We start from the raw sequence: 25,750 nt of genomic DNA, 5'->3' as shown, positions 1-25,750 counted from the left end.
TGGCTCAAAGGCCTCTGTTCAGAACTTGGAATTGAGCTTCACACACCACATAAGCTATGGTGTGATAATATTAGCGCACTTGCCTTGGCCAACATCCGGTGTTCCATGCGCGGACTAAGCATATAGAAGTTGATGTTCACTACATCAGGGAGAAAGTTGCAGATCACACTATAGAAGTTGGACATGTGCTTTCCTCTTATCAGATAGCTGATGTCTTCACCAAACCGCTGGCTGACACTCGTTTTTGCACACTTCGTGATCGCTTGAATCTTGTCTGCAACGATCCTAGATAGGTTTCTTGGGGGCGTATTAGAGTATTTATCCATGACAACAATCTAGTCAGCAACACATCAACAATCCAGTATGCAATAGTTAGCTAAATTGGTTAAACGATAGTTAGTTTGTTAAGCAAGTTTGTTAGCTAGTTTGTTAGCTTATCTGCAGATTATACTTTGTATAAATAGGTTTAGTTTGAGCTCTGTAAATTCAGTTTTGCATATATGAAATACAAACTTTCTCTCTCAAATACTCAGCTTAGAGTATCTTAACATGGATTAAATGTTTAGGGGGTGGGTGCTGAATTTATTGAACTACGACGTCTCAAAATATTTACAAGGGGGTTTGGGGGCTACCGCCCCCCGAAGCAAATTTTTTTGAGCTTTCCATACACTTCGTTTTCATGCATTTTTTTTAACAATAACTTAATATAATAGATAATTGTTCGCAATTCAATTAATTCAACGTCAATTAGATTGAAAGCATATAAAGAAATATTTTTATGCATTTTAAAAAAAAAATCATCTTCTAAACAAATAAACTAATTTTCATTGTTAATAATTAGTAGTTTTACTTTTAACTTTAGAATTGACTCAAATTCAACATTAAAAATTAACTAAGAAAGATAAAAGGATAAAAATAACATAAATGTAACAAATCAATGTGTTAAGCAATTAATATGGATAGTTGGATACTATAAACAATGTATTACTATATTTTTTCTTGTATTTCTTATTTATATACACATATATATAGATATTAAATAATATATATATATATATATAGGGGGCCGCTACAATAAGACCCCCTAATTTTAGTGAGATCTAGGGCATGATCCAATGCGTTTATTTTATCAATCCTATGGCTGATATTGTATCTGGAGGGTGATTTTTTTTCGCAGGGTTCGAATTCTGGAGGGAGCAGGATATTTTAAATTTTGTTATTCATCAGTATATACTGCATTGTTCATCAATATATGCGGCCATGTTCATCAGTATATATGTCTTATTCATTACTAATTTTTAAAAAAAAAATTTCGTCAGTATATACATCTTGTTCATTAGATATACGTTTTGTTCATTAGTATTATATGTCTTATTCATTGTACTCATGTTACACGAAAAATATGGGGTCTCATTGGAGCGCGCCCCTATATATATATATATATATATATATATATATATATATATTAAAAATAATAAATAAATAAATAAATAAAAACTCAAAAAATGGGACCCCCTGGCCCCCTGGATCCGCGAGTGCCCACTTTCATTTATGAGATCGGTCCCATGAAGACCACTTCCTCGTGATTTGGCTGAAATAAGGCTGTCTCAACAACTTTGGATAAATATATAAAAATCATGCGTGGAATACAGCTATGAAGACATTATTAGGACATAAAATTGTTGTTTAAGTTATATTTCTTGAAAATTAAGTATTTTGTCGTTTCTATTTAACCTACCCAATAAAATAGTATATAAGTTGTTGAGCTGTAACTGTGACTAATTTGTGAATTCGTAGTTTATAGCCCCTCCCAACTCTGTTTTGGCTTGTTCAAAGATATCAAATCACTCTCAGGCTCTCAGCTGGTCAGAAGAGCAAAGATAAGGAGAGAGAGAAGGAGGATTGAATCAAAAAATTAATCAAGACGAGCAAAGATAAGAAGAAACTTCGCAAAAAGGTAATTTAATTTCCATCTCCCTATATCTGAATAATATGAAAACTAAGCATAATTATATATGGAGAGTTTTATACTGAAAAATTTAGATTTTTGCGCTTCAAAAAATTTTAGTAAGTTTGAAAATCATTTTGGAGGTCTGAATAAATTATTTATTAAGAGAAAATGATTATAGTGTAAAGTGTGTGGGCAATATTTATCGTAGTAAAAATCGATTATTTAAACAAAATAGATCAAGTTAAATCGTATAATCCAAAAAAATACAGATCAAATAAGATAGTATGTTAAATGGTATAATCCAGAAAAATACAGATCAAATCAGATAGGATGGAGGGATTACTTGTCTAGTTCAACACAAAGTTGTGCATCGACTATCATCAGTTATAACACGAGTATTATCACCTCAGTTGTTTTCCAATACGAAGAATATATGGAATTACTATCCTTTATTAGTTAATAAATTGATTATTGGAGTGAATAAATCTATAATTATGTTATCATAAAATTTTCTGTACAAAGGGATTCAACTCACTTAATATATTGGGTTTAGATAGTCCAAGACCTCTACGTGGATAAGGATACTGGTCTTGGGTGACTCGATTGTATCATATAACAGGTTGTACGGGAGGAGACCTCCTATTAGGTTATATATATATATATAGTTTCCTTAATCTTCAAGTTTTAATAATAAATGCTAATTTTGATTCATTCTACTATTATAATTAATTTTAATTTTATAATAATATAATTAAAATAATGGATTTAATAGGGGAATACACGGAATGGAACATATCAATACAAGATCAAAGCCGATTGGGGACGTTTACTTTGCACGACTGATGAGATGGATGGTTGAATATTTTTATCCTCAAGAGTAGAATTTTATCCAATCCCACTCTTTCAATGAGATAAGAATCAAAGTAAAACTAGTTTAAATGATAAAAATAATTAAGGGCCTTGGGATATCCCAAAATTTCAATCCAAAATAAACAGGGGATTAATCTTACTATATTTATATATCAAGGCTAATCATTTTACTTTGCATGATTGATTATATGCACGATTGAGTATTTTTATCCTGAATAGTAGGATATCTCCAATCCCACCCGTTTTATAGGATAAGAATCAAACAAAACTAGTTTGAATTATAGAAGCAATCAATGGATTGGTATATTAAAGTTGCAATACATCAAAGTAAACGAGGGATTAGCTTTACTATTTTTATCTATCAAGGCTAATAATCATCCAAAGTAAATGCCCCCTTATGATAGATAAAATTGATGATTGAGTATTTTTATCTCCAAGAGTAGGATTATTTCAATCCCACCATTTTGATGGGATAAGAATCAAGCAAAACTAACTTAAAGGATAAAAATAATCAAGGGCTTTGGGATATCCCAAAGTTTCAATCTAACAAAGTAAACAAAAAATTAACTTATTTTTATCTATTAAGGCTAATTCTTCAAGAGTTGGAACCTCTGGAAACCCAAACCACCCAGATTCTTATCAACACAAAGCTTATCCCATTTTAACTAGTGAATACTCTTATTTGTCGTACCTTTATTACCCCACAAAAACGAATTGAGCATGCGTTCAACTCATCAGTTAAACCAACAGGAAGAGAGAAAACGCCCATACAGATCGAAGGGATAACCTGAGCAACACCTTTGATCAAAATCTCCTTGCCCGCTTTAGAGAGCTTCTTGTCATTCCACACTTGGATCCTCTGCCACATATTATCACGAAGATAGTTGAATATCTCTCTCTTCTTCCTACCCACAAGCGACGGGAGCCCTAAATAGCGGCCAATATTGATGGGAAGAGACACATTCATAATAGAGGAAATATCAGCCTGATCCGCGCTGCTCACATTAGCGCTAAAGAAGATACCCGACTTTTGCAAGTTAATAACCTATCCCGATGCCTCTTCATAATCCCTTAAAACACTTTCTTTACATACAGTCATCGGCAAACATAAGATGTGAGATAGCCGTACCCCCGCGCCCTAACTTCACACCATGAAGCGAACCCCTATCGGTCTCATGCTTCACCATAGCCGATTGATAAACCTTCAGCGCAAAGAATGAACAAGTACGGAGAGAGCGGGTCCCCCTGAGGAAGACCCCGCTAAGGAAGAATAGGCCCCACCGTCTCACCATTGACAAGAATGTCATACGTCACCGTCTTCTAACCCAATCGCGCTATTTATCACAGAAACCAAGGCTCTTCAACGCTGCGTCAAGATACTCCCAGTTAACTCTATCGTAGATATCACACTCTACCGTCCATATCACACAATTGAGACAAGGGGTGGATTAAATTGAAAAGATAAGAAGAGTGTGCTTGTGTTGGCCTCGTGGTAGGAGTTTAATGTCCAAGACCTGAGGTCTCGGGTTTGAGTCCTTCGTCACGGGATCTTTAAATTTCTTTTTTAACTTATGTATATCAAAAAAAAAAAAGGATAAGAAGAAGAATCACAAAAGGTAATTTGCTTGTCCTTGATTTGAATGATTTTTAAATTCACATGATTAATTATGATGTTCTTATATAAACTCAGATTTCGAGTATTGTTACTTCAGTTCTTGCTTTGCAATAATTGTAATTTAAGATTTTCAATATAGAAAAATGAAAGCAAAAAGCTAAGGAAACGAGAGGATAGATTCGGAAAGTAGATCAAGACGAGTAAGAAGAAGAATAACAAAGCGGATTATTAAACTGTACATGGGGCATTAAATTGTGGACGGAAGGAATATAATTTAATATACCCTAACTTTGAATTAATGAAATCAAATAATCAATTATAAATTCAAATAAATATAAAAAAATAATTATAAATTCTAATTGGACATAGGATCCCATTTGATTGGCCTCGCGGCACGGTTAAAGGTTTCAAATTCGAATCTAGTGTTCGTGCCACCATTTCTAGATTTAATTTTACAATTAAAATAAATCAAGTTAAGAACTCATCTTTCATTAATAACTAGCATTTGCACCCCGTGCGATGCACGGAAAATATTTTTATATTTTTATATTTATATAAAATTGATACCAATTCAATTATCATATTTATAAATATAATAAAAATTAAATTTAATTTAATATATATTTTAGCTTAATATTAAAAATAAAGAACAATACACAAGAATAAAAATTGATACGATCAAAAAGCAAAAAAAAAAACTAAAGGCTAAAATGAAAATAATTTTAAAAAAAATTATTCGAAAAAAGATGAGAGCTGAGACATAATTTGTTAATTTTAATCTTTCAATAAATATAACTTTTACGGTTTAAGTTAATTGATATATTTACATAAAATATATCAAATTAAAGCTCTTATTTTGATCTTTAATTTGATATGCATATTAAATATTTTATAATTAGATTAACTGACAACTAAAAATTATTTTTGTTAACTATATTATTTTAATCGAAGTAGTATATAATAACAATATTATCAACTCAATGAGTATAATATTAAATTTAATAAGTACCATGAAATAATAATTACATTATAAAGAAAAAAAATAGAATTACGATAAGGTAACTCAATTTTTTTTAAAAAAATTATGTACAAACTAATTGTTGCATATTACAATAGTCAGTATATTTTGTATGTAACTAAAAGTAAAATAGTTATACCATATAATTATTTCAATTTTATATTAAAATTTAATATATAGTGAAGAATTTGAAAATCTTAAAATAAATAAATGTAAACCATTTTTAAAAAAGATTCATTTTTAATCTATATAAATATCAAATATGTTTATATAAATAAATAAAGTATTATTAGTACGAAAACACTACCACAAATTAAATAAATTTAAATCATATAAGAAATTATATATATATATATATATATATATATATATATAACTAATTTTATTCATCTGAAAAACTCAGAAATACTTTTAGATATAATTGCATGAGAAATGCAATTATGCACATAATATGCTGTTCTTATTTTGTAAAAAAAATACTACCATGATTTGCAGATTAAAAAGACACACGTTATTTGAACTAAAATTTAAAAGAAGTGGTCAAAACCACGTTCTTAGAATTATACATAAATTTTCAATTAGCCATTTATTTTTTCAATATTCGATCACAAAATTGTCATTCAAAACAATTTGAAATTGATTTTCAATTGAAAACTCCCTTTTTAATATAGTATAGATAGATTTCACAATAATAAAAATTGATATTTAAAGTGCAAAAAAAAAAAATTAAAAAATTACAATAATTAAAAAATAAATTTATTCAAAAAAAAGATGAGAGAGGAAAGAGATTTTTTTATTTTTACATAAATATATTTTTTTGCATTTTAAATCAAACTACATTTACCCTCAGTGAATACATGGAAATATTTGATATTTTTAAAATTTAAAATTATATATAAAATTATATAGATGATGTAGGTAAAGAATCTAGAATTATATAAATAGTGTAATTGTGTAAAGAACCTGAATTTATAAACTTTTGAATTTTGATAGTAATTATAGATTATTTTTTTAGTCTGAAATCACCCTTTAAATCTATTGATAATTTACATATTTTTAATTTAATAATTTTTGTCTTATTGTACTATATTTAAATGGAAGCACGTAAATAGAATATTAAAGAATTGATAGAAGTTAATGAACAATTTTGTGGCATAACTCTGACAGTCTGACATTAACGGTTAATTTTATAATTGCATTAATTCGAGTTTTATAATTTATTAATTAAAAGATATGTTGAATTAGTTCATGCGGTGAATATGAGGGTGAATTAGTGGGGTGTGAATGTGTAATTTATTTATAACCGTTATATTTCATATATCTTCAAAATTGCCACTCAAATCAATTTCAAATTGATTTGAAATCAATTTGAAATTGAAAACTGCTCTTTTAATATAGTATAGATAGTAGCAGCAATATTGTAATTGTCTAAGCCATTAGATGCTAGATGCGGAAGGACCTCATGGTTTCCATATAGTCATCATTATGTAAACATGAGATTAATTTCATCAAGATTTTTGGTCTCTTCCTTGGCTTAAAACTCTTTTGAAATTTGTTTTGACTTGTAATATATTACATTCTACCCTTCAAATCAAAGGATTCATTGGAAGATCAAGACCAACTAATTTCATTAGAAGGGTGAGGATTGAATCAGAAACTCGATCACCACGAGCAAAGATAATAATCAGAAAAGGGTAGCTAATTTCTTTCGCTTGAGTAAATTTTATTCAATCTAAAGTCATTTTTTTTTCTAGATTAATAATTTATGGATTTAATGTTGTTAAATTGCCTATTAGGGCAGTTTAATTCAAGCAGAAACATGTCGGAGGCCCTCCTCTTATCGGTGATACACAAGCTGGACATTAAGTATGGAGAGGACACGAAAACAAAGGAGATTATAAAAGAGCAAATGGAAAGGGTTATTAAAGAGATGAGAGAGATTGTGGATATTGTGAGGGATAAGAAATTGGAAGATGGGAGAAGCCTCAATTTTTTGGTATCTGACCTTGTCGACGTGGCTGACGATGTCCTCCGCCTTTTCACAAAAAGGGAAACCTTACCTTTGTACTATGTTTCCATCCATACTTGGATTGGAGAGATCAAAAAGCGCATGCTTAGATTGGGAGATGATGGGGTGGAGATGGAGTCCAACATGAGATCATCAGAAAATGTTGAAGATGATGATGTAGATGTGGTGGGCTTGGAGCAAGATGTGAAAATTCTGATTCGCGAAAGGATTATTGGTGGTATTGATTCGACTGTTCTTATCAAAGGGATGTCTGGTATTGGAAAGACAACACTTGCGAGAGAGATATACAACCATCCAACCGTCGTTGAGCACTTTCAGCACCGTGCTTGGGTATCTAATTCTGTTGACCTCACTATCAAAGAGCTACTTATCAAACTAATACAACAGCTAGAAGATCCTCAGAATCCCCATACATCTTCCTTATTGGAGAATATGGACAACCGAAGCCTCCGAGATATGCTTCGCCAACACCTGCAAGGAACGCGATATCTTATAGTTCTCGACGACCTGCCCAAACAAATGCGCTTTATGTCTTTCTTGGGGGATCTTCCACAAAAATGTATGTACGATCATCTTTCGTGTTGCGTTAACAGTTTAATTTTTCTGACTCAATGACCTTCTGACTGTTCTTTTTTGTGTTGTTCTTATGTAAGCAGGGAATGGAAATAGATTGCTGCTCACAAGTCACACGACGCATAAAGACATATGGAATCAAGAAGTTCATCAGATGAAACCTTTGGATTCTAAGAAGAGCTGGCAATTGTTTCTGAAAACAATAAACCATGGCAATAAATTGACGGGTGAGCATAAATTCCCAATGAAGTTGGAGCATATGGGAAAACAAATGTTGAGAAAATGTGGCGGTCTATCATTAGCTATAAAAGAGGTGGGAAAGCAGTTAGCCAAAAAGAAAGTCTCAGGGGAGAGCGAATGGGAACAACTTCTTGAATCAGTTGATTTTGGTCCAATATTGAAGTTGTTGGAACCATTTTATCATAAATTGGATCCCAAACTGGAGTCATGTTTCTTGTGTATGGCCTTCTTTAAGGAAAATACAACTTTGAGGAAAAAAAAGTTGATACAGATTTGGGTTACAGGAGGAGCAGTACAAGATTCAGAATATAAGTGTGGACAAAATTTAAAGGATTTAATCAATGAATCTGTTATTGAAGTCAAGGACAAGAACACTGAGTATTGCATGAATGTTGTGCTACACATGCTATCCATCCAAAAGGCAGAGGAGAAACTAGGTTTTGAGATTCTAAGGAACAATGGAAATAATCGGCCCTCTGAGAGTCCTTGTCGTCATCGTGTTATCATTTGTAGCAGAGACAAGTTCGACTACTCCACAGATCAAGATAAACATCTTGTTTCTCTCTCTTCTTCCATGGAGGTGGCTACTTGGACACTAGTCCGTCTTATTGGAAGAACTTTGAAAAACTTAAGATACTTGACTTGGATGATTTTGGGTTGAAGTTTATCCCGGAAACTATCGGCACATTGATGGAATTAAGATACTTGGGGTTGAGAAATAATTACATGAAAGAGCTTCCACAGTCGTTGGAGTGCTTGAAAAACCTCGAGGTTCTTGATATGGCTCAAAACTTTATGGTGGAGGTGTCAGATATTATATGGGAATTGCCCAGCCTTCACCACCTGTACATGTCTGATGTGATTTGCCGGAAGCCTTTGAAGATACACGTGCTACAGAATCTAAAGACCTTAACCTACGTCTCGATTGATAATTGGACATATGAGCGATCGGTCTTGAAAAAGTTAATTTTTCTTGAGAAATTGGGCATAGAAGACGTGGATGGGAACTCAGATGTAACCATGCTCTTTGTGACATTGACTGTGTTGGGGGATCTTAATCACCTAATCTTGAGAGGGTATCGTTTCAGAAGCATGCCTTGTTTGGATGAGCTTGCTATTCTACAATATATCCACATACTCAAATTGGATGGACTCCTTGCTAGTCTTCCAACAAGTTTCCCTCGATTTCTTAACTCATTGACGTTGGTTAATAGCTGTTTTGATGAAGACCCGATGGCTCTACTAGGAGAGTTACGGAATCTAGAGTACCTGAAATTGCGGAATGCATACACTGGTCAACAAATGGTGATCTTGCCCAAAGGCTTCCCTTGTCTCAAAGTCCTGTGCATCGAAGAGCTATGGAATCTGAGAAATGTACAATGTGGAGAAGGTGCAATGTATTTGCTCAAGAAATTAGAAATCCATGATTGTCCATATCTGGATAACCTCCCGCAAGTGATTAAAACGATGCGCGATCTGGAGGAGTTAAAGATGGTGACAACCAAAAGCATTGCAGCAAAGATGAAGAATTCAGACCTAATCTCCAATATATCGATGGTGAATATCAATCGATGAGCTAGCGCAGGTGTCTGCATTATTGTTGGCGTTAATTTGGATAGTTTCTAATAACATATTTATAACTATAAATATAAACAAAATTTACAGATATATATGCACTTAAAATATGAGCACGAATCAACCTAATTAAGTGATATTCATTGCCCATCTTTTGTTCGTTTCATAAATCATAGGAACTGACAGATCAGCACCATACGTGCACAATGGCCTGCATCGTTGGGACTTTAGGTTCTTGATCTAGGGATGATAGAGTAAAGGTGAGGCGGATCCGGGATCGACAGTTTGGCCAAGATGGCTTCCAACTTGGAGTTCAATGAAATCCGGTCCTCGGCCTGTGATTTCTGCAGATTTTCCACCGTGGCTTGCAACTCAAAAACCACCTTCTCTAACTGCTCAAACTGGGCTTTAGTGACCATCGTGGGAGGGTGTGATAGCCGAGTTCACTGCACCAAATTGATAGAGTAAAGGTTATTTATTGCGGCTACGTAAGGTGGCGGCTCTGCCGTCATTCCGTCTGGTGCAGGGGAGAGGAGATGAGAGGGTAGAGAGGGAGGCGGCGGTTGCTGCTTTGCTGCGGTGACTGTGTTGTCCGCGGTTGCTGCTGCGTCGGAGGGAGATGGCGGCGGTTCGCTGAGGGAGAAAGAGGAGGGAGTCGGCGTCAGTGACAGAGCGACTTAATTGCACCCAAAACTGATTGATTCTCACTTCGTTTACTTTATAGATTCACCGCATCAAGTTCTCATTGATTTTTATGAAGTAAATAGGATAACAGTTAACATGATGTAAATGCAGCTTTAATGACAGTAAATTTCCATTAATAATTCGAAGAATACCATGCATCCTTAATCATCTTAACAACAGGAGATCATATCAACTTACCTGTTTCCCACAGTTGTGTTGATTTAGTTAGTGCGGTTTACTTCTCTTTGAGATAGGTCTTATGATCCTTTGGTATATGGAGCTTCTTACATGTTTCTAGAACTAATTTTTTCATTAGACTTAAAATTGGGAAGGTAAGTTACCTGTCAATATTGAATGCAAAGCCCTTTGGCTGCATATGTATAAACAACTATATGTAGTTTGATTATAAAAACCTAATTAATTCTTAATTAAGATCTTTAGCAATCCATATATAACATCTATTAGTTGGAATCTCAGCAATGTAAATTAATAATTTTAAGTAAGAAAACCATGATACTTATACTTCGCATGTAGATTAAGAATTATATAAGATAGTTTGGCTTTATATATCTTTTCATGTCTTCATATCAATATTCTTAAAGGGGGGAATATATCACTTCTATCATTTATAATAGAAATTGCTTTTTAATGTGTGGTTTTGATGATTTTGAGTAGACATCAAAAAACATTTCTTTAGTGGATAAGAGCTACGAGCTTCTGCATTATCAAAAGAAGATTATTTATTAAATAATATTGTTTTCTACAATTTTCATTTCTGGAAGCTTATTTGCAGGGTAATTATCTCCCGATTAAAGTTTTGTTATTTATCAACTAGAAATTTCACACCGCGTCCTACGCGGTGTTTCTATAATTGCTCCGTGAATTATGGGATCAATAATGATGCTAATCAAATCATTTCCAAGTGCAACCATATTATACTATGACGTGTATGAGAATTTCTACAAGTCATAAACTCGTAAACATTGTAGCAATCTACAGAGTACATTTTATATACAAACTACTTAAATATTTTTAAGACATTATGCATCATATATACACAGTGCATTCAATCAGAACCTACATGGGCATATACAATGTACATACAAAAGACAACCTCAAAACATTAATAAAATGTCACTGTCATGGTTAAGTACTACCAAAAGTCATAGATAGAATTGTACAAAGCGCATACAAGTGTTGGCGTTTAGTTAATGACAACAAATAATATATTTGCATACTATCCTATATTGTTGATGACTTCATTCAACTATTAACATCGTTGTTTCATGTGGAATATTCACCTTTATTATACTCACCTTTATTTTGCTCAACAACCACTGTAATGAACATGCAGAAGTAAATTCGCCACATAAAAATAAGCAGCAATCACCCCAAACAACGAGTCTTTTAGGAATTCCTTTTTCAAGTACTCATTTTTTACTCTGAAAACTCTTGCATACTAATCAACTCTATTATGACTATTTTCAAGTACTCATTTTTTACTCTTGAAAAGTCTTGCTTACTAATCATCTCTATTATGACTCTTTTCAACAGGAAATGATTCACTTCGAATCTCCACTTACTTTGGATTACAAGTCATTGTGAGAAAAATACCTCGGAGTCCAAATTTCGCAACAAGTGCTAGCGCATCATGTAACGGCAACCCAGATCACGCTGCCCACCTAAGAGATTGGAATAGCCAACAGTGTCAACAACAACAACACACATCTTTTTTTTTATTGATTTCTTATTTGAAAATTACAAACCACAGTCAATAAAAAAATTAATAGGAACACCACTTACTAAACAATCTAACATAACAATAATTGAATTGTGCAAATCTAGACAGTGACACAACAAATATAATTATGCACCTCTTAAGCTTCTCGACCGAGTAGTCAGGCAGGTGAACACTCACGGCCAAAAATATTGGCATAGCCATAACAGTTGTAGATGGATAAGGTAAGCTAAAACCTAAACGTTTTGAAGTTGTCACATGGCCGTGTAAGACATTTGAACATAGATTTAATATTAAATTCCCAGCAAAACAAATACAAGCAACAAAGAATTGAGAAGTACATGGCACGTGTGAACACAGCTCGCAACATGCATTATAGAAGAATTAAAATTACCATGCACCATACTCTAAAGCAAAGACATGGAACAAATAAACTAAAGGTAAGTGTGCAACCGATACAAATGAGCCCCGAAAAAAGAAAAATACAAAGAAAGCTCATCAGTAACCTTCTTTGAAAGCACACATCTTCTTTTCGCCATAACAAGATATCGGAAAAACATGACCAAAGTCACAAAATGAGAATTCAGTAATTTAGTTAGTGGTACAATAAAATATGAAAAGAAAATAGAGCACAAAATAATATTTTGAGAACAAAGTAGGGTAGTGATTTACAGAAGGTACAATTAATGGATGAAAAGTGTTCGAGCAAACAAATTCGATGTGAGCAAAGACAAGCGAACCGTGAGGGCACCTGTCGAAAACCGGAAACCAAAAATAACAATCTCCGTATAACACAAAGTAACAAATCCTTAAAAAACCTAAGGGCTAGAGGCAATAACCCAAGTCCTAATCCTATAGTAATAAATCCTATTCTCTAAACTTCAAAATGATTACTATAACTAAATGATCATTGGGAAATGACTTTTAAGTTTTAAATACAATGGAAGAGCGCAAAACATATGAAAACAAAATACCACACTACAAATAAAAAATAGAACAAAATCAAGCGAACAGTTAAATTTGGAGAAGTGGAATAGATTTCTTGGAGTAGAAAGACAAAACGCTAAATAAACACAAAATTAGAAAGTAAAAATAAATATTGGAGATCATAAGAACGCAAAATATCCAACTGAAAAGGTGAGCAAATCACCTAATAGGAAATTAGGAATAAACTATAGTACTCCTTATTTAATGATGAAGCATCTTTTTTTTTTTTTTTCATTAGGGAATATCACTTCATTTACAATCACCAATCCTTCTACGAAGGTATTTCCTAATTAAAAGTAGTTTTGCTTCAACTTTCTAAAGTTACGACCTTGTAGTTCATTTCCAACGTCACTTATAGAGTTCTTGTAGCTATACTATTTACTTAAACCCAATTTCAGTTACCAATATTGAATTTGATGATTATCCAGGTGGAGAGATCAATTATTTGTTCAATTACTGTCAAATTACTTCAGACTCAGAAAAGGTCAAGCTACTGTATTGAGCTGGGCTACATGATAGTGGACCCTAAAAACTAATACTGCATTTTAATTTATCGTGATTTCAACGCGTAAGAGAGAAAATGCATGTTACGAAGACTTACTCAAGTGCAAGATAATGCTCACTAAGCCCGTGGAGATGTAACTCTTGAAGAAGTGAATGTCAGTGAACGAGCACGTATCTGAGAATAATTTAGATAAAAGAAACACATGAATATTTAAATTACACATGTGAAAAAATCAAACAAATCATATTTATTATTTTAACTGCAGGGAGGGGAAGCGGCGGGGTTTGAACCTTAGACCTCACTGTTCATAGATAGGAGTTCGCACCGCTTGGTGCCTCCTTGAGGACACCAAACAAATCATATTAATACTACTACATTTTGTACAAAGATTAGTACATGAAAAATTAAGAATATCAAAGTTTAATTAAAATCTTACTTATTTATAATTAAAAATTAAGAATGAACAAATAAACTAAAATCCTATTGACTATACATAATTATATCGAGCATCCCTATTTTGGAAACACCCGATTATATTTTTGTCTAGTACTTCCAATATACCTCCGGAAATTACTTCAATCAGTAAACATTGTAAAAGTAATAAATCAAACAATAATTAAATCAATTATATTCAATTAATTAATCAAAATAAGCTTAAGTTTGGTCTAAAAAAATAAGTTTAAGTTAAACACTATTATTATCAATCAAAGATAGAGAGTTAGTTAAAATCCCCACAATATACTGCCCTGTTCCACGGTGCTCTCTCATTCTCGGTTGCACCCATAGTCTCCCCTCTTTGTGTACCCTGTCAACTCTCTCTCTCTCTCTACACTGTCTCACAGCTTCATCTGTCTCTGCACTTCACATTTGCAACAGAGAATGAATATCATCCCCGACTATCAAATCCCAAATCCCTCTTCTTCTTCTTCTTCTTCTTAATTTCCGGTGAATAACCAGAACGGTTTGTTCTCTCCATCAATCACCGCTGTTCCCTATCGTCGACCACTCTCCTCAGCTCGGCCCGACAATCAGCAGCTAAGAAAACTGCGCCGATGCCGCCGCCGACCACCACTCTCAACACAGACAATAGCACAAGAAATTGAGCCACAACTCAGCCAAGACTGGTCGTTCCCAATCGTCAGCACACCTAAGCTGCTGCCGATGCCAACGCTGACCGGCACCCTCAACGCAAGAAACAAACCAAGAAACCCAGCCCCAAGACTATAGTTGTATTGTCTTGTGCTGCGCTCGGTTTTGTGAAAAAAATCTAGGGTTCATCAGAAAATTTAATGATAAAATGCAGGTTTACGAAATCAAAGCTCACCTCCTTGTTTTGTTGGTGTAATGGATTTCTCTAGTGTGATTTTTGGTTGAATTTTGATCAGACTTTGCACTTTCACCGTTGAATTTGAGGGAAACTCTTACAGCAGAACTCCTTTTCTTTTCATCACCGGAACTGTATTAGAAATATTAGAGTAAAAAGGTGAAAGTGAAAAACAAAAAATTTGTGAATCAGATGACATAAAGCAGGGTCAAATATTGGAAAAAGGTCACAAATGGAACGAAAATTACGAAAATGCCATGGGCACTATTTTTTCTACAGTACTATTCCTCCCAATAGTACCCCAGTACTCCTCTCTTATTAAGATTGTTAAATATTGTAGGAAGAAAATGAATTGAATATATTATAGGGATTTTGTTTATAAAATAATATTGTTTTCTAAAATTTAATTGCTAAAATTTAAAAATTATTTGATATATAGGGATTGCTAATTTATACATGAATTTTCATCTATTTTATAATGAGTAAAATTTTGAAGTAGCCAAAATGAAGCATAAAACACAATTTATGGCCACACATTGAAAAAACACAAATTTTGGCCATTTTTATAGCTTTGGGACGTTTTTGCCCTTAATTGGGCGGACTGGGTAGGGTCAGGAGCGCGGGTCGCGTGCCGGGTAGGATCAGGCACGCGGGTCGGGTTAGGCACTTATGGCACTATTAGTGCCATAAGCTTGGCACTTATGGCACTATAAGTGCCATAAGTGCCAACGAAATTTTTTTTTTACTCCCCCTGCCCTGTCTACCCCCCAGACCCCCGACCCCACCCACCCCACCCACCCCCAAGCCAAAAACTTTTACTTTATTATTTTATTTTATGGCACTTATGGCACTAATAGTGCCATAAGTGCCAACAAATTTTTTTTTTTACTCCCCCTGCCCTGTCTACCCCCCAGACACCCGACCCCACCCACCCCACCCACCCCCAAGCCAAAAAATTTTACTTTATTATTTTATTTTATGGCACTATTAGTGCCATAAGTGGCAACGAAAATCCAAAATAAAATAAAGTAAAATGGTCTTTTTAGCACTTATGGCACTAATAGTGCCATAAGTGCCAAACATGCAGAACAAATATAGAAACAACAGCATCATCTAAACCCTAAATGGAACATTTAAACCCTAAATGGATAATCTAAACCCTAAATGGAACATCTAAACCCTAAATGGATAATCTAAACCCTAAATGGAATATCTAAACCCTAGGGGAAGTGTTTAAAAAGTTCCTTTTGGCTTGGGGGTGGGTGGGGGGGTAGGGTCGGGGGTCAGGGGGTAGGCAGGGCAGTGGGAGTAAAAAAAAAATTATTGGCATGGGGTGGGTGGTGGGGGGTGGGTGGGGTTGGGGGTCTGGGGGGTAGACAAGGCAGGGGAAGTAAAAAAAAAAAAAAAAATTGGCTTGGGGGTGGGTAGTGGGGGGGGGGGGGTGGGTGGGGTCGGGGTCTGGGGGGGTAGACAAGGCAGGGAAAGTAAAAAAAAAAATTTGGCTTGGGGGTGGGTGGGGGGGGGTGGGTGGGTGGGTGGGGTCGGGGGTCTGGGGGGTAGACAAGGCAGGGGAAGTAAAAAAAAAAAATTTTTTTTTTGGCTTGGGAGGGGGGGGGGGATGGGTGGGGGGGTGGATGGGGTCGGGGGTCTGGGGTCTGGGGGGTAGACAAGGCAGGGGAAGTAAATTTTTTTTTTTTTTTTTTGGCTTGGAGGTGGGTGGGTGGGTGGAGGGGTGGGTGGGGTCGGGGGTCTGGGGGGGTAGACAAGCAGGGGAAGTAAAAAAAAAATATTTTTTTTTTGGCTTGGGGTGGGTGGTAGGGGGTGGGTGGGGTCGGGGGTCTGGGGGGTAGACAAGGCATGGGTTAATCCCTAAATCTGGATCCGGGTCAAAGAAAGTTGTTGGATCTATTGGGTTAAAGGGTAAATTAGGTAGAGCACATAAAAGATGGCCAAATATTGATATTTTAAATTTTGTGGACAAAATTTAAGTTTCAATCACCAATAGGGCCATCCGGCCCTATTGTTTCATTTATAATTTTAACATTGTTTTTAAAATGTTGCAATATTGTCTTCACCTTTTAATATATTGAAAATTTACATGATAATATAACATAATAAATATTTATTTGCTTGCAATTTATATATTAATTATGAGCATGAATGTTACATTGCACAAAACAAACTCATCTTCAGATCTTTTTTGTAGTACGAGCGCACAAGGTTCTAAGTATCTATATAAATTGTCTATGTTATAATCACCACATACCATACAACATGAACACAAATCAAAATATTTTTTAATTAATATATTTATATTTATATATTGCAGCCTATGAGGTATATAGACGAAGAAGAAATCTACAAAAGCACATGAAACGTAAATAAAATGCAAGTGATTTTAATTGTAAGTATTACATTCTTTTAAGATAAAAATATATTTAATTCGCAAACCAAAAATAATAAGCGATCCCCAATTGTCAAAATCAAACAAAAAAAAACATTTAAAATTCGTCTTGTTCCGTACTTAGATAATTTAGGATCTTTTTCATATATATATTTTTGCATTTTTATTTAGACACATATTATGAATATTACTTTGGTACCTTTAAATTTATTCATTAATAGTTTCATTGATTTCATTTTAAAATTTAAATTATAGTCAAATGAATAACTCAATTTCATAAATACAATTAATTAATAAAAATATTCAAAACTGTATAAAACTATCTATATATTTTATTTCCATAGTATTAAGTCACATGTGTTAAACGTGCATCACACGTTCTTACCGCTAGTATTTTAAAAATGAACTGCACTGAATAAAATAGGTTCTACAAATAGAATTATTCATACTTTCATTTATTAGCCCAATTGCAAATATGAGTCCAGGCCAATTTCTTAATTAAGAGATCCAACAAACATAAATTCGGCCCAAAACATACCAGGCTCAACAACACTTCAATTTCATGTTACAAAATCAAACTCAAAAGCGCAATCTAATGTAATCCATTTGAAAAAAATCACGTAATATGATGACTTCAAGAAATTAAATATAGTCGAGGAAAATAATCTCATTAACCATCACCCTTAAATTTCCCGCATATTTACACATATTGTCACTAATGGACTCACATAAACCTATTAACTATCTCAACTTTTTTCTAAATTGTGGAGGCCCTTCTCCACTAATCAAATACACAATTATGTTATTTAAAACCCCTTCAATTAATGACGATGATGACTAAATGTTAAATAAACTTATGTTTGAAGCATTAGTACTTTTTTTTTCCTTGCAGAATATTTTTATTCGTGCAACTGATACGACGACTATCTCAATCATTTGGACGATGAAGGCACTAATAAAAGCACCCAGTGTGATGAAAAAAGTACAAGCAGAAATCAGAAATTTGATAGGTGAAAAGGGTAAATTAGATGAAGGTGATATGCCCAAACTTCCCTATTTGAAAGTAGTGATTAAGGAGACATTGAGGTTGTACCCTTGAGCTCCACTGGTTGTACCAAGACAAACAATAGATCCAAAGTATTGGAAAATCCAGACGAGTTCATGCTTGAGAGGTTCTTGAATAGCAATATTCATGATATCACGAGGCATGACTTTGTGTTCATTATTTGTTTAGTTTGAAGCCTTTGTGTTCATCAAAATTATCAAATAAATTGATATTACGGTACTTCTTTCAAGATATTTTAATGTCGTTTTACATTAATGATGAATTCAGGACTTACAATAATGTATTCGTGTGGATTAAGATACTCTTTTGTCTTTGACTTTTATTATGACATCTCTTATTATATTTAGAGCATCCGCATCGCTTACACGATGGCAGCCTACTCGTGTAGAGCTCGCATCGTGTAATTAAGGCGATGCAGCCCTTCCTTACACGAGGGCTACACGTTCTAACGTGTAGCCCGCTCGATCCTTTAATTTAGGCGCGTGTTTCACACGCGCCATTAATTAAAAAAAAATGAATTTGAATATGTAACTTCGACTGCCTCGGTTTCCGTGCAATTTTTGACCGTTTTTTTTTTCTCTTCTTTATCTTCTCTTTATCTTCTTAATGGAATTTTAATTATTAGTAAAATGTATTATTTAAATTTGAGCAATTAAATTTAAGTGAAAAGCATAAAAATCAAAACTAAAAAAATCATGTAAGCTATCATGTAATCCCAATGCAGCTTCTTTACACAATGTGGTCCCCCCTCATCAAGTAAGCTATCATGTAGACTATCATATAACCCCAATGTGGATGCTCTTATGGATAATTGATAGTATACGATAATATTATGAGTTTAAGATTTAGAGTTTTGATAAGGAATCTTTTTTCTACTAGAGATTTCTTTACATTGTTTTAATTAATGAGGTTTGCCCCCGAATCTTTATTTGTAATTTCTACACAAGGTTTTAATTAAACTTTATTTCTTTTCTTGAATTGTCACTTTTGTTGCCTTGCTGTTTAGAATTCTCACTGATCGCTTGGAAGATGATTTTGCTTGCTACTGTCTACGCAGTAAGGGCATACCGGTTGTTTGTCAGATATTTTTAGTGTAAAACGACGAACCACGCATGTTCAATTATATAAAAGTTAACTATCCAAAAAAACACCATTTCTTGGCCAAGATTCAATCCTCATATTACGATATCTCACTATTATCTTCTTTAAGGAACCGAACACCATCTAAGTCTGCTCATAAATAATTCTTATTGTATCTGCCATCTCTAATTAAGCTAAAAAACCAAAAAGCAAAAACATACCTCAGCATAGTTATCTAGAGTTCGTTACTGTTGATATGTGCTCAATATTTGGCTTAGAAAATGTCATGAATAATATTAATTTGTTTACATGTCATAGATAGCTCTAGACATTTCTTAAAACGTCATGTCAGAACTTAGCAAAATGTGACAGGAAACTACCATCTTATGATGTTTAGTTCATATCATAGGCTAAATTATCTGTATTAATAGCATTAATCAACTCTTATTGGCTTAAAGCGCCTTAATTAATTACTCACAACAATTCATTATGCCAGCTAATGATGAATCACCTTATCATTTTTTATACCATATTATTGAGTTTTGGTCGTCAGAGTGGTTGAGAAATGGTCTGAAGAGTTGCTGTCGTGACATCAAATAAGTATTTTTAATGTTTATTCTTTTTGAATGAGTGAAATAATGAGGGAGAATTATTATTTTTTTTTGATGAAATTACATTATAAATAATACAAACCACACACACCCCACGGGTGCGGGCTAATTAATTACTCACAACAATTCATTTGCCATGCACGTCTCATTGACAGAAAAAAAAAATTGGTATCACTTTAAAATGAGATACTAATAATTATTTTCTAACTAATGAGATACTAATAATCAATTTCTACAAAAAAATCCGTAATTAATTTCACTTTTTTTAATGAGATTGCACACACACACACACATATATATTCTAACTAATTAATTTCACTTTTTTTAAAGAGGCTACTTATATATATTTAAGCAAATACCATAGATCTAAACATAGCAGAAATTGTAACTGGATGCATCAGTCACAATTTCGTCAGCCCACCGGGCCAGCCCATCGGGTTTTCGGGCTAGCCCTATCGGGTTCCGGGTTAGTCGGGTGCGAGCTAATCGGGCTGGAGGTTTTTTCGGGTTGCGATTTTTCAACCCTAACCCTATAATTTTGTCGGGTTATTCGGGTCGGCCCACGGGTTTCGGGCTGCATTGACATCCCTAACCCCACCTAGTGGTTATTGTGGCCGAGAGTATTCGAACCTGTGACCTCTTGGACAACAGGCAACCACCCCAACCACTAGGCCATCCCAATGGGACAATGAGGGAGAATTATTGAATGAAGAAGAAGAAGACAAGGTAGAAACCAAAAACAAGTGGAGTTAATTAAGATAATGTGCTTTCTCATAAGCTAAACTACTTTCACACTTTTCCCCGCAAACGAAAGTCAAACCTCTCCCTTCTTCCTCACACAACTCTCCAAGAACTAATTTCTCTGTTCCAGAAAATCCAAATTCTTCGCAATCTCCATTGAAGAATTTGTATTCACCAACGAGTTCCTTACCCTTATCGCTCTATATATACTCTCACCAATACTAAATCAGTTTGACCAAAGAAATTCGAGTTTGGCATTGTTGCGATGGCAGAAGCAGTGGTGTCGATGGCTCTAGAAACCTTGCGCGATTTGTTGTTGGAAGAAGCAAGATTTTTATCTGGTGTGGGTGACGAAGTGAAGGAGCTCGAGATCTCTCTCAAAGAGATGAAGTGTCTTCTCAAAGATGCCGACAGAAGACGACATGAAAATGAAACCATTTTCAATTGGATCTCAGAGATCAAAGATCTTGTGTACAGAGCCGAAGCTGCCATTGAAAGACACGCAGCTTATCAAGTGTCTTCAAGGAGAAGACGAGGCCTCAGACAGCTCGTCCACAAATGTAGTTGTAGTTTGAAAGAATACAAGTCGATCCACCAATTAGGCTCGGAGATTTCACCGATCAAATCACGACTTGAAAGGATAAACAAGGAAATGATAGAGAGTGGCATAAAGAAGAGCATCATCAACAACACAGATGAAGGGGAAAGCTCGTCCGCCAACAACAGAGCAAGGAAGAGCTTCCCCAAATTCGAGATCGGAGAGTGTTTTGTGGGAATGAAGGACGAGCTCAAGCAGCTTCTTCATCTCCTAGTGGAAGACGAAAAGCATCGAGTAATTTCAGTGTGGGGAATGGGGGGATCAGGCAAGACCACCATTGCCAAAAAGCTCTACAACGAGACCAACACCAGCTTTGATCTTTACGCATGGGTTTGCATCAGTCAGCAATGTCAGAGTTTTCAATCAGTTTGGAATGATGTTCTCATGCAGCTACAGCATCAAAACACGAAGGATGGGCCAAAAATAAGGGACGATGTTACAAGTTTGAGCGAGTGGGAGTTGAAGGAGCGACTATGCAAGATACAAAAAGAGAAGCGATGCCTCATTGTTTTTGACGATCTTTGGGAAACTTCTCATTGGGATGGCTTCAAGCATCCCTTCTATGTCCAAGATTTGCAGAGCAAAATCTTGATCACCACGCGCGAACGCGAAGTCGCGGAGATTGGATGCCCCGTGAAACTTGGGTTTTTAAAAGAGGAAGATGCTTTGGAACTACTCAAGAAGAAAGCATTTGCCCACGCCAACATTCCAGGTTAGTTGAATTAATTAACTTCTACTCTACAAATAATATTCTAGATTTACCTGTTGGTTAGTTTCTATTCTTGCATCATCGATTCCAAATTAGATGAGAGGATCTAATTAAGTTATAACGTTACTATTCAATTAATTGTCATTTGTTTTTTCAATGCAGAGTTTGCATTGGAAGAAAATGTTGAGAAAATTGGGAAAGAAATGGTGAAGAAATGTGGGTATTTGCCGTTGGCAATTTGTTTACTCGGTGGGGTCTTGAGAAAGACAAATTCGATGATGGAGTGGAAGTTAGTCAAAGAATTCATATATAGAGATGAAAAGGAGATTGATGGAGTGCTAAATTTAAGCTATGAAAGTCTACCCTATTATTTGAAGTCATGCTTTCTCTATATGGGTATATTTCAAGAGGATGAAGATAGATATGCTGACGATCTATATATGATGTGGATAGCACAAGGCATGATTTCTATTGGAGACAAGGACAAAACTTTGATGGAAATTGCAGAGCTCTACTTGGGTGAGTTGGCCTCCAGGTCCATCGTCCAAGTCGAAATTTACGATGGTGTCACACCTGGAAGAAAATATAGGAGCTGCAAACTTCATGATGTAGTAAGAGAACTATGTTTGAAATTGGGGAGAAGTGAGGATTTTGGTGTGCAGAGTTTGGAGTATCAAAGTGGGAAAGCTTCCTCGCATAGGAAAATACGGCATTTGGCTATACATTTCAGGAAAGAAGTTCAAGTGGAACCTGACGAGCTTACAGTCACTTGGGGAGAAGATAGTAGCGAACATTTAAGGTCTCTTCAAATGTTCAATCACATAGGTTCGGGTGTTATTGTTGAGTTTCCCCCGCAAGGTATCATTGATTTTCAGAAATTCAAATTGTTGAGAGATCTAGTTATGGTGGGATTCAAATTTGAAGGAAGAAAGTTATCGAAAGGAATCGCTAGTCTTGTTCACCTTAGACGTTTGTATTTAAAAAGATGTGATTTTGATAAGCTACCATTGTCAATAAGGAATTTGGTATACATGGATACCCTTGATTTAACTGATTCGATGAATATTGAAGTCCCAAATATTTTTAAGGAGATGCTACGTTTAAAACACTTGTTTGTTCCCGATTATGATGAGAAAAAAATTGGAAATTATCGATTGACATTGGACGAGGGAGTGATTGAGTTGGAGACCCTGTGTTATTTGGATAGTAGAGTGCATGACTTAAAATGTATGAACAGAATGAAGAATCTGCGAAGTTTCTCAACAAAAATATACGACAACGAAAGCTTGTCAGCCATCATCGACGTCATTGCTCTCATGGAAAAGTTACAGCATTGTTGGGTTGGAATCAAAAAGGGTTGCGAGTTAGGAACAAATAAGGGAGTGTTAACGCTGAAGAAGGTAATCACATGTCCCAATCTTCATGAGTTGTGGATTGAAGTTAAGTTAGGGAAGGCGCTGGCAGAGTGCGGGAGTGACTCCATCAGTTCAAAACTTATAACTTTGGTCCTGTCAGAATGTGAGATTGAGGATGATCCAATGGGGATACTGGGGAACCTTCCTTGCTTGATATATTTGTATTTATGGACGAAATCATTTGTGGGGGAGGAGATGACGTGTCCATCAAACAGTTTTCCTCGCCTCAAGTTCCTTGCGCATTCTCAATTACCAAAGTTGAGGGAGTGGAGAGTGGAGGCAGGAGCCATGCCCATTCTCTCTCATTTACAAATAGATGAGTGTTCTAATCTGGATATGCTTCCACATGGTTTGAGTGGCATTTCTACTCTTCGGAAACTGGAGATTACTGGAATGGCGGAAATGGGGAAGAGGGTATCTGCATCAGGAGAGGATTTCCACAAAGTCAGCCATGTCCCTGAAATTATCATCCGAGACTATTGATGATGACTAACTAATCTAGTCTCCACCCGGGTAATGCTTGCACCAATCTCATTCTCATTCTCGATAAGGTTTTAACTATAAAGCTCGACGCATTCTAAACTTGTATCGTCTTGGTTTTTGTTGCAGGGTACTTTTCTCCCCTCCTTCGAGCTACAGTCTTTTTGTTCCATGTCCCAACTGTTTGTCTTTTAATTATTTGCATTCTTTTCTCTGCAACTTTGTCTCGCTTTAATCACTTTCTTTCAAATAAATGTGTATATATCTTTATGTATTATTAATCTGGAGAATTTATTCTAGACTTGCTTAGTTCCACATGGAGTTATTTCGGTAAGATTCGGCCCATGAGCCTTTGCTTGTAACTTCTGTAGATTTAATCTTTATTTCTGTTCTTGAATTGTGATTTTTGTTGCTTGGTTGTTTAGAATCACTACAAGAAAACACGCGTTTAACGACCGAAATTAACGACCGAAATTTTCGGTCGTTAATTTTGCGGCCTTAACGACCGATTTACGACCATTTAACGACCGATTTTATTTTTTATTTATTTTTATTTTTTAACGACCGAAAATTCGGTCGTTAATTATTTTTTAATATTTTAATATTTAATTTTTCTTAACGACCGAATTTTCGGTCGTAAAAATTATTTTTTTATATTTTAATTATTTTTTTAATTTTAACGACCGAAAATTCGGTCGTTAATATATATTTTTAAATTTTTTTATTAAAAATTTATTTTTTTTGAAAAAAAAAATAATTTTTTTTTAAAAAAAATTAATTTTTTTAACGACCGAATTATTCGGTCGTTAATATTATTTTTTAATTTTTTTATTTTTTTTTAATTTTTTTTAATTTTTTTAATATTTTTTAAATAAAAAAATATTTTTTTATTTTTTTTAAAGACCGAATTTTTCGGTCGTTAACATTATTTTTATTTATTTTTTTATTTTTTATTTATTTTTTATTTATTTTTATTTTTTTATTTATTTATTTTATTTATTAACGACCGAATAATCGGTCGTTAATTTTATTTTTTCAATTTTAAAAATTTTAAATTTCGTTTTTATTTTTATTTTTTGATTATATATAAATATATATATAAATCTTTAATTATTTTTATTAATTTTCTATTTAATTATTATTTTCAAATTATAGAGAATATTTTGAAAATGATTGTTATTTTCATAATATTATTCTATAAAAATAGATAATATTGATTATTAATAAAAATGTGATATTATTTGCAAATAATAATAAATTATTAGATTTATTATAATAAATTATTAGACTTATTATAATAAATTATTAGACTTATTATAATAAATTATTAGACTTATTAGATTTTCTAAATTATTAGATTCATTAGTTTCAAAATATTAATAATTTTATTATTTTAAAATAATAAAATTATTTTTCAAATATTAATTTTATTAATATTGATTATTTGATTTAATATTGATTTTGTTGTATATTTGATTGTTATTTTTCATACTCATATTTTCTTTTCTTTTTTTAATTACGATAATATTAATTTTTT

At 34.0% G+C, this 25,750-nt stretch overlaps 2 protein-coding genes and 1 long non-coding RNA gene across 14 annotated transcripts; 2 read left to right on the top strand and 1 right to left on the bottom strand.

Annotated features, from left to right (window-relative positions):
• Positions 1–1,760: 1,760 nt before the first annotated feature.
• On the top strand, positions 1,761–10,345 carry LOC131017398 (disease resistance protein RPP8-like). Of its 12 annotated transcripts, none has more exons than XR_009099593.1 (5): positions 1,764–1,957; positions 7,052–7,148; positions 7,251–8,042; positions 8,140–9,895; positions 10,156–10,345. XR_009099593.1 is itself a non-coding variant. In XM_057946137.1 (4 exons), exons 3-4 carry the CDS (start codon positions 7,274–7,276, stop codon positions 8,955–8,957), a joined length of 1,587 nt encoding a protein of 528 aa, XP_057802120.1. In that variant the 5' UTR covers positions 1,766–1,957; positions 7,052–7,148; positions 7,251–7,273; the 3' UTR covers positions 8,958–9,964. The 12 variants fall into 12 exon arrangements, 4 of the variants coding, with proteins under 4 accessions (XP_057802122.1, XP_057802121.1, XP_057802120.1 ...); XR_009099592.1 differs by having other exon boundaries at positions 1,766–1,957; positions 8,140–9,881; XR_009099595.1 differs by having other exon boundaries at positions 1,783–1,957; positions 7,256–8,042.
• A 1,125-nt stretch (positions 10,346–11,470) lies between these two features.
• On the bottom strand, positions 11,471–15,318 carry LOC131017397 (uncharacterized). The gene is made up of 2 exons (XR_009099587.1): positions 13,882–15,318; positions 11,471–12,237 (listed from the first exon to the last, which is right to left on the bottom strand). It is a non-coding gene; the product is annotated as an uncharacterized LOC131017397 (long non-coding RNA).
• Positions 15,319–20,968: 5,650 nt separating this feature from the next.
• LOC131017396 (probable disease resistance protein At1g58602) lies at positions 20,969–24,606 on the top strand. The gene is made up of 3 exons (XM_057946135.1): positions 20,969–22,321; positions 22,481–24,246; positions 24,343–24,606. The coding sequence occupies exons 1-2, from the start codon at positions 21,277–21,279 to the stop codon at positions 24,214–24,216; spliced, it is 2,781 nt and encodes a 926-aa protein (XP_057802118.1). The 5' UTR covers positions 20,969–21,276; the 3' UTR covers positions 24,217–24,246; positions 24,343–24,606.
• Positions 24,607–25,750: the final 1,144 nt, after the last annotated feature.

The sequence above is a fragment of the Salvia miltiorrhiza genome, chromosome 3 (assembly GCF_028751815.1).
Source record: "Salvia miltiorrhiza cultivar Shanhuang (shh) chromosome 3, IMPLAD_Smil_shh, whole genome shotgun sequence".
Lineage (NCBI taxonomy): Eukaryota > Viridiplantae > Streptophyta > Magnoliopsida > Lamiales > Lamiaceae > Salvia > Salvia miltiorrhiza.
This window is presented reverse-complemented; position numbering and strand designations above follow the sequence as displayed.

What these genes read in the sequence shown, in the direction of transcription:
- LOC131017398 (XM_057946139.1), top strand. Translation starts at nt 7,274, where the DNA reads ATGTCGGAGGCCCTCCTCTTATCGGTGATACACAAGCTGGACATTAAG. An exon ending in GGGGGATCTTCCACAAAAAT is followed by an intron (nt 8,043 to 8,139) that starts GTATGTACGATC and finishes TTATGTAAGCAG; the next exon opens with GGAATGGAAATAGATTGCTG.
- LOC131017396 (XM_057946135.1), top strand. Translation starts at nt 21,277, where the DNA reads ATGGCAGAAGCAGTGGTGTCGATGGCTCTAGAAACCTTGCGCGATTTG. An exon ending in TGCCCACGCCAACATTCCAG is followed by an intron (nt 22,322 to 22,480) that starts GTTAGTTGAATT and finishes TTTTCAATGCAG; the next exon opens with AGTTTGCATTGGAAGAAAAT.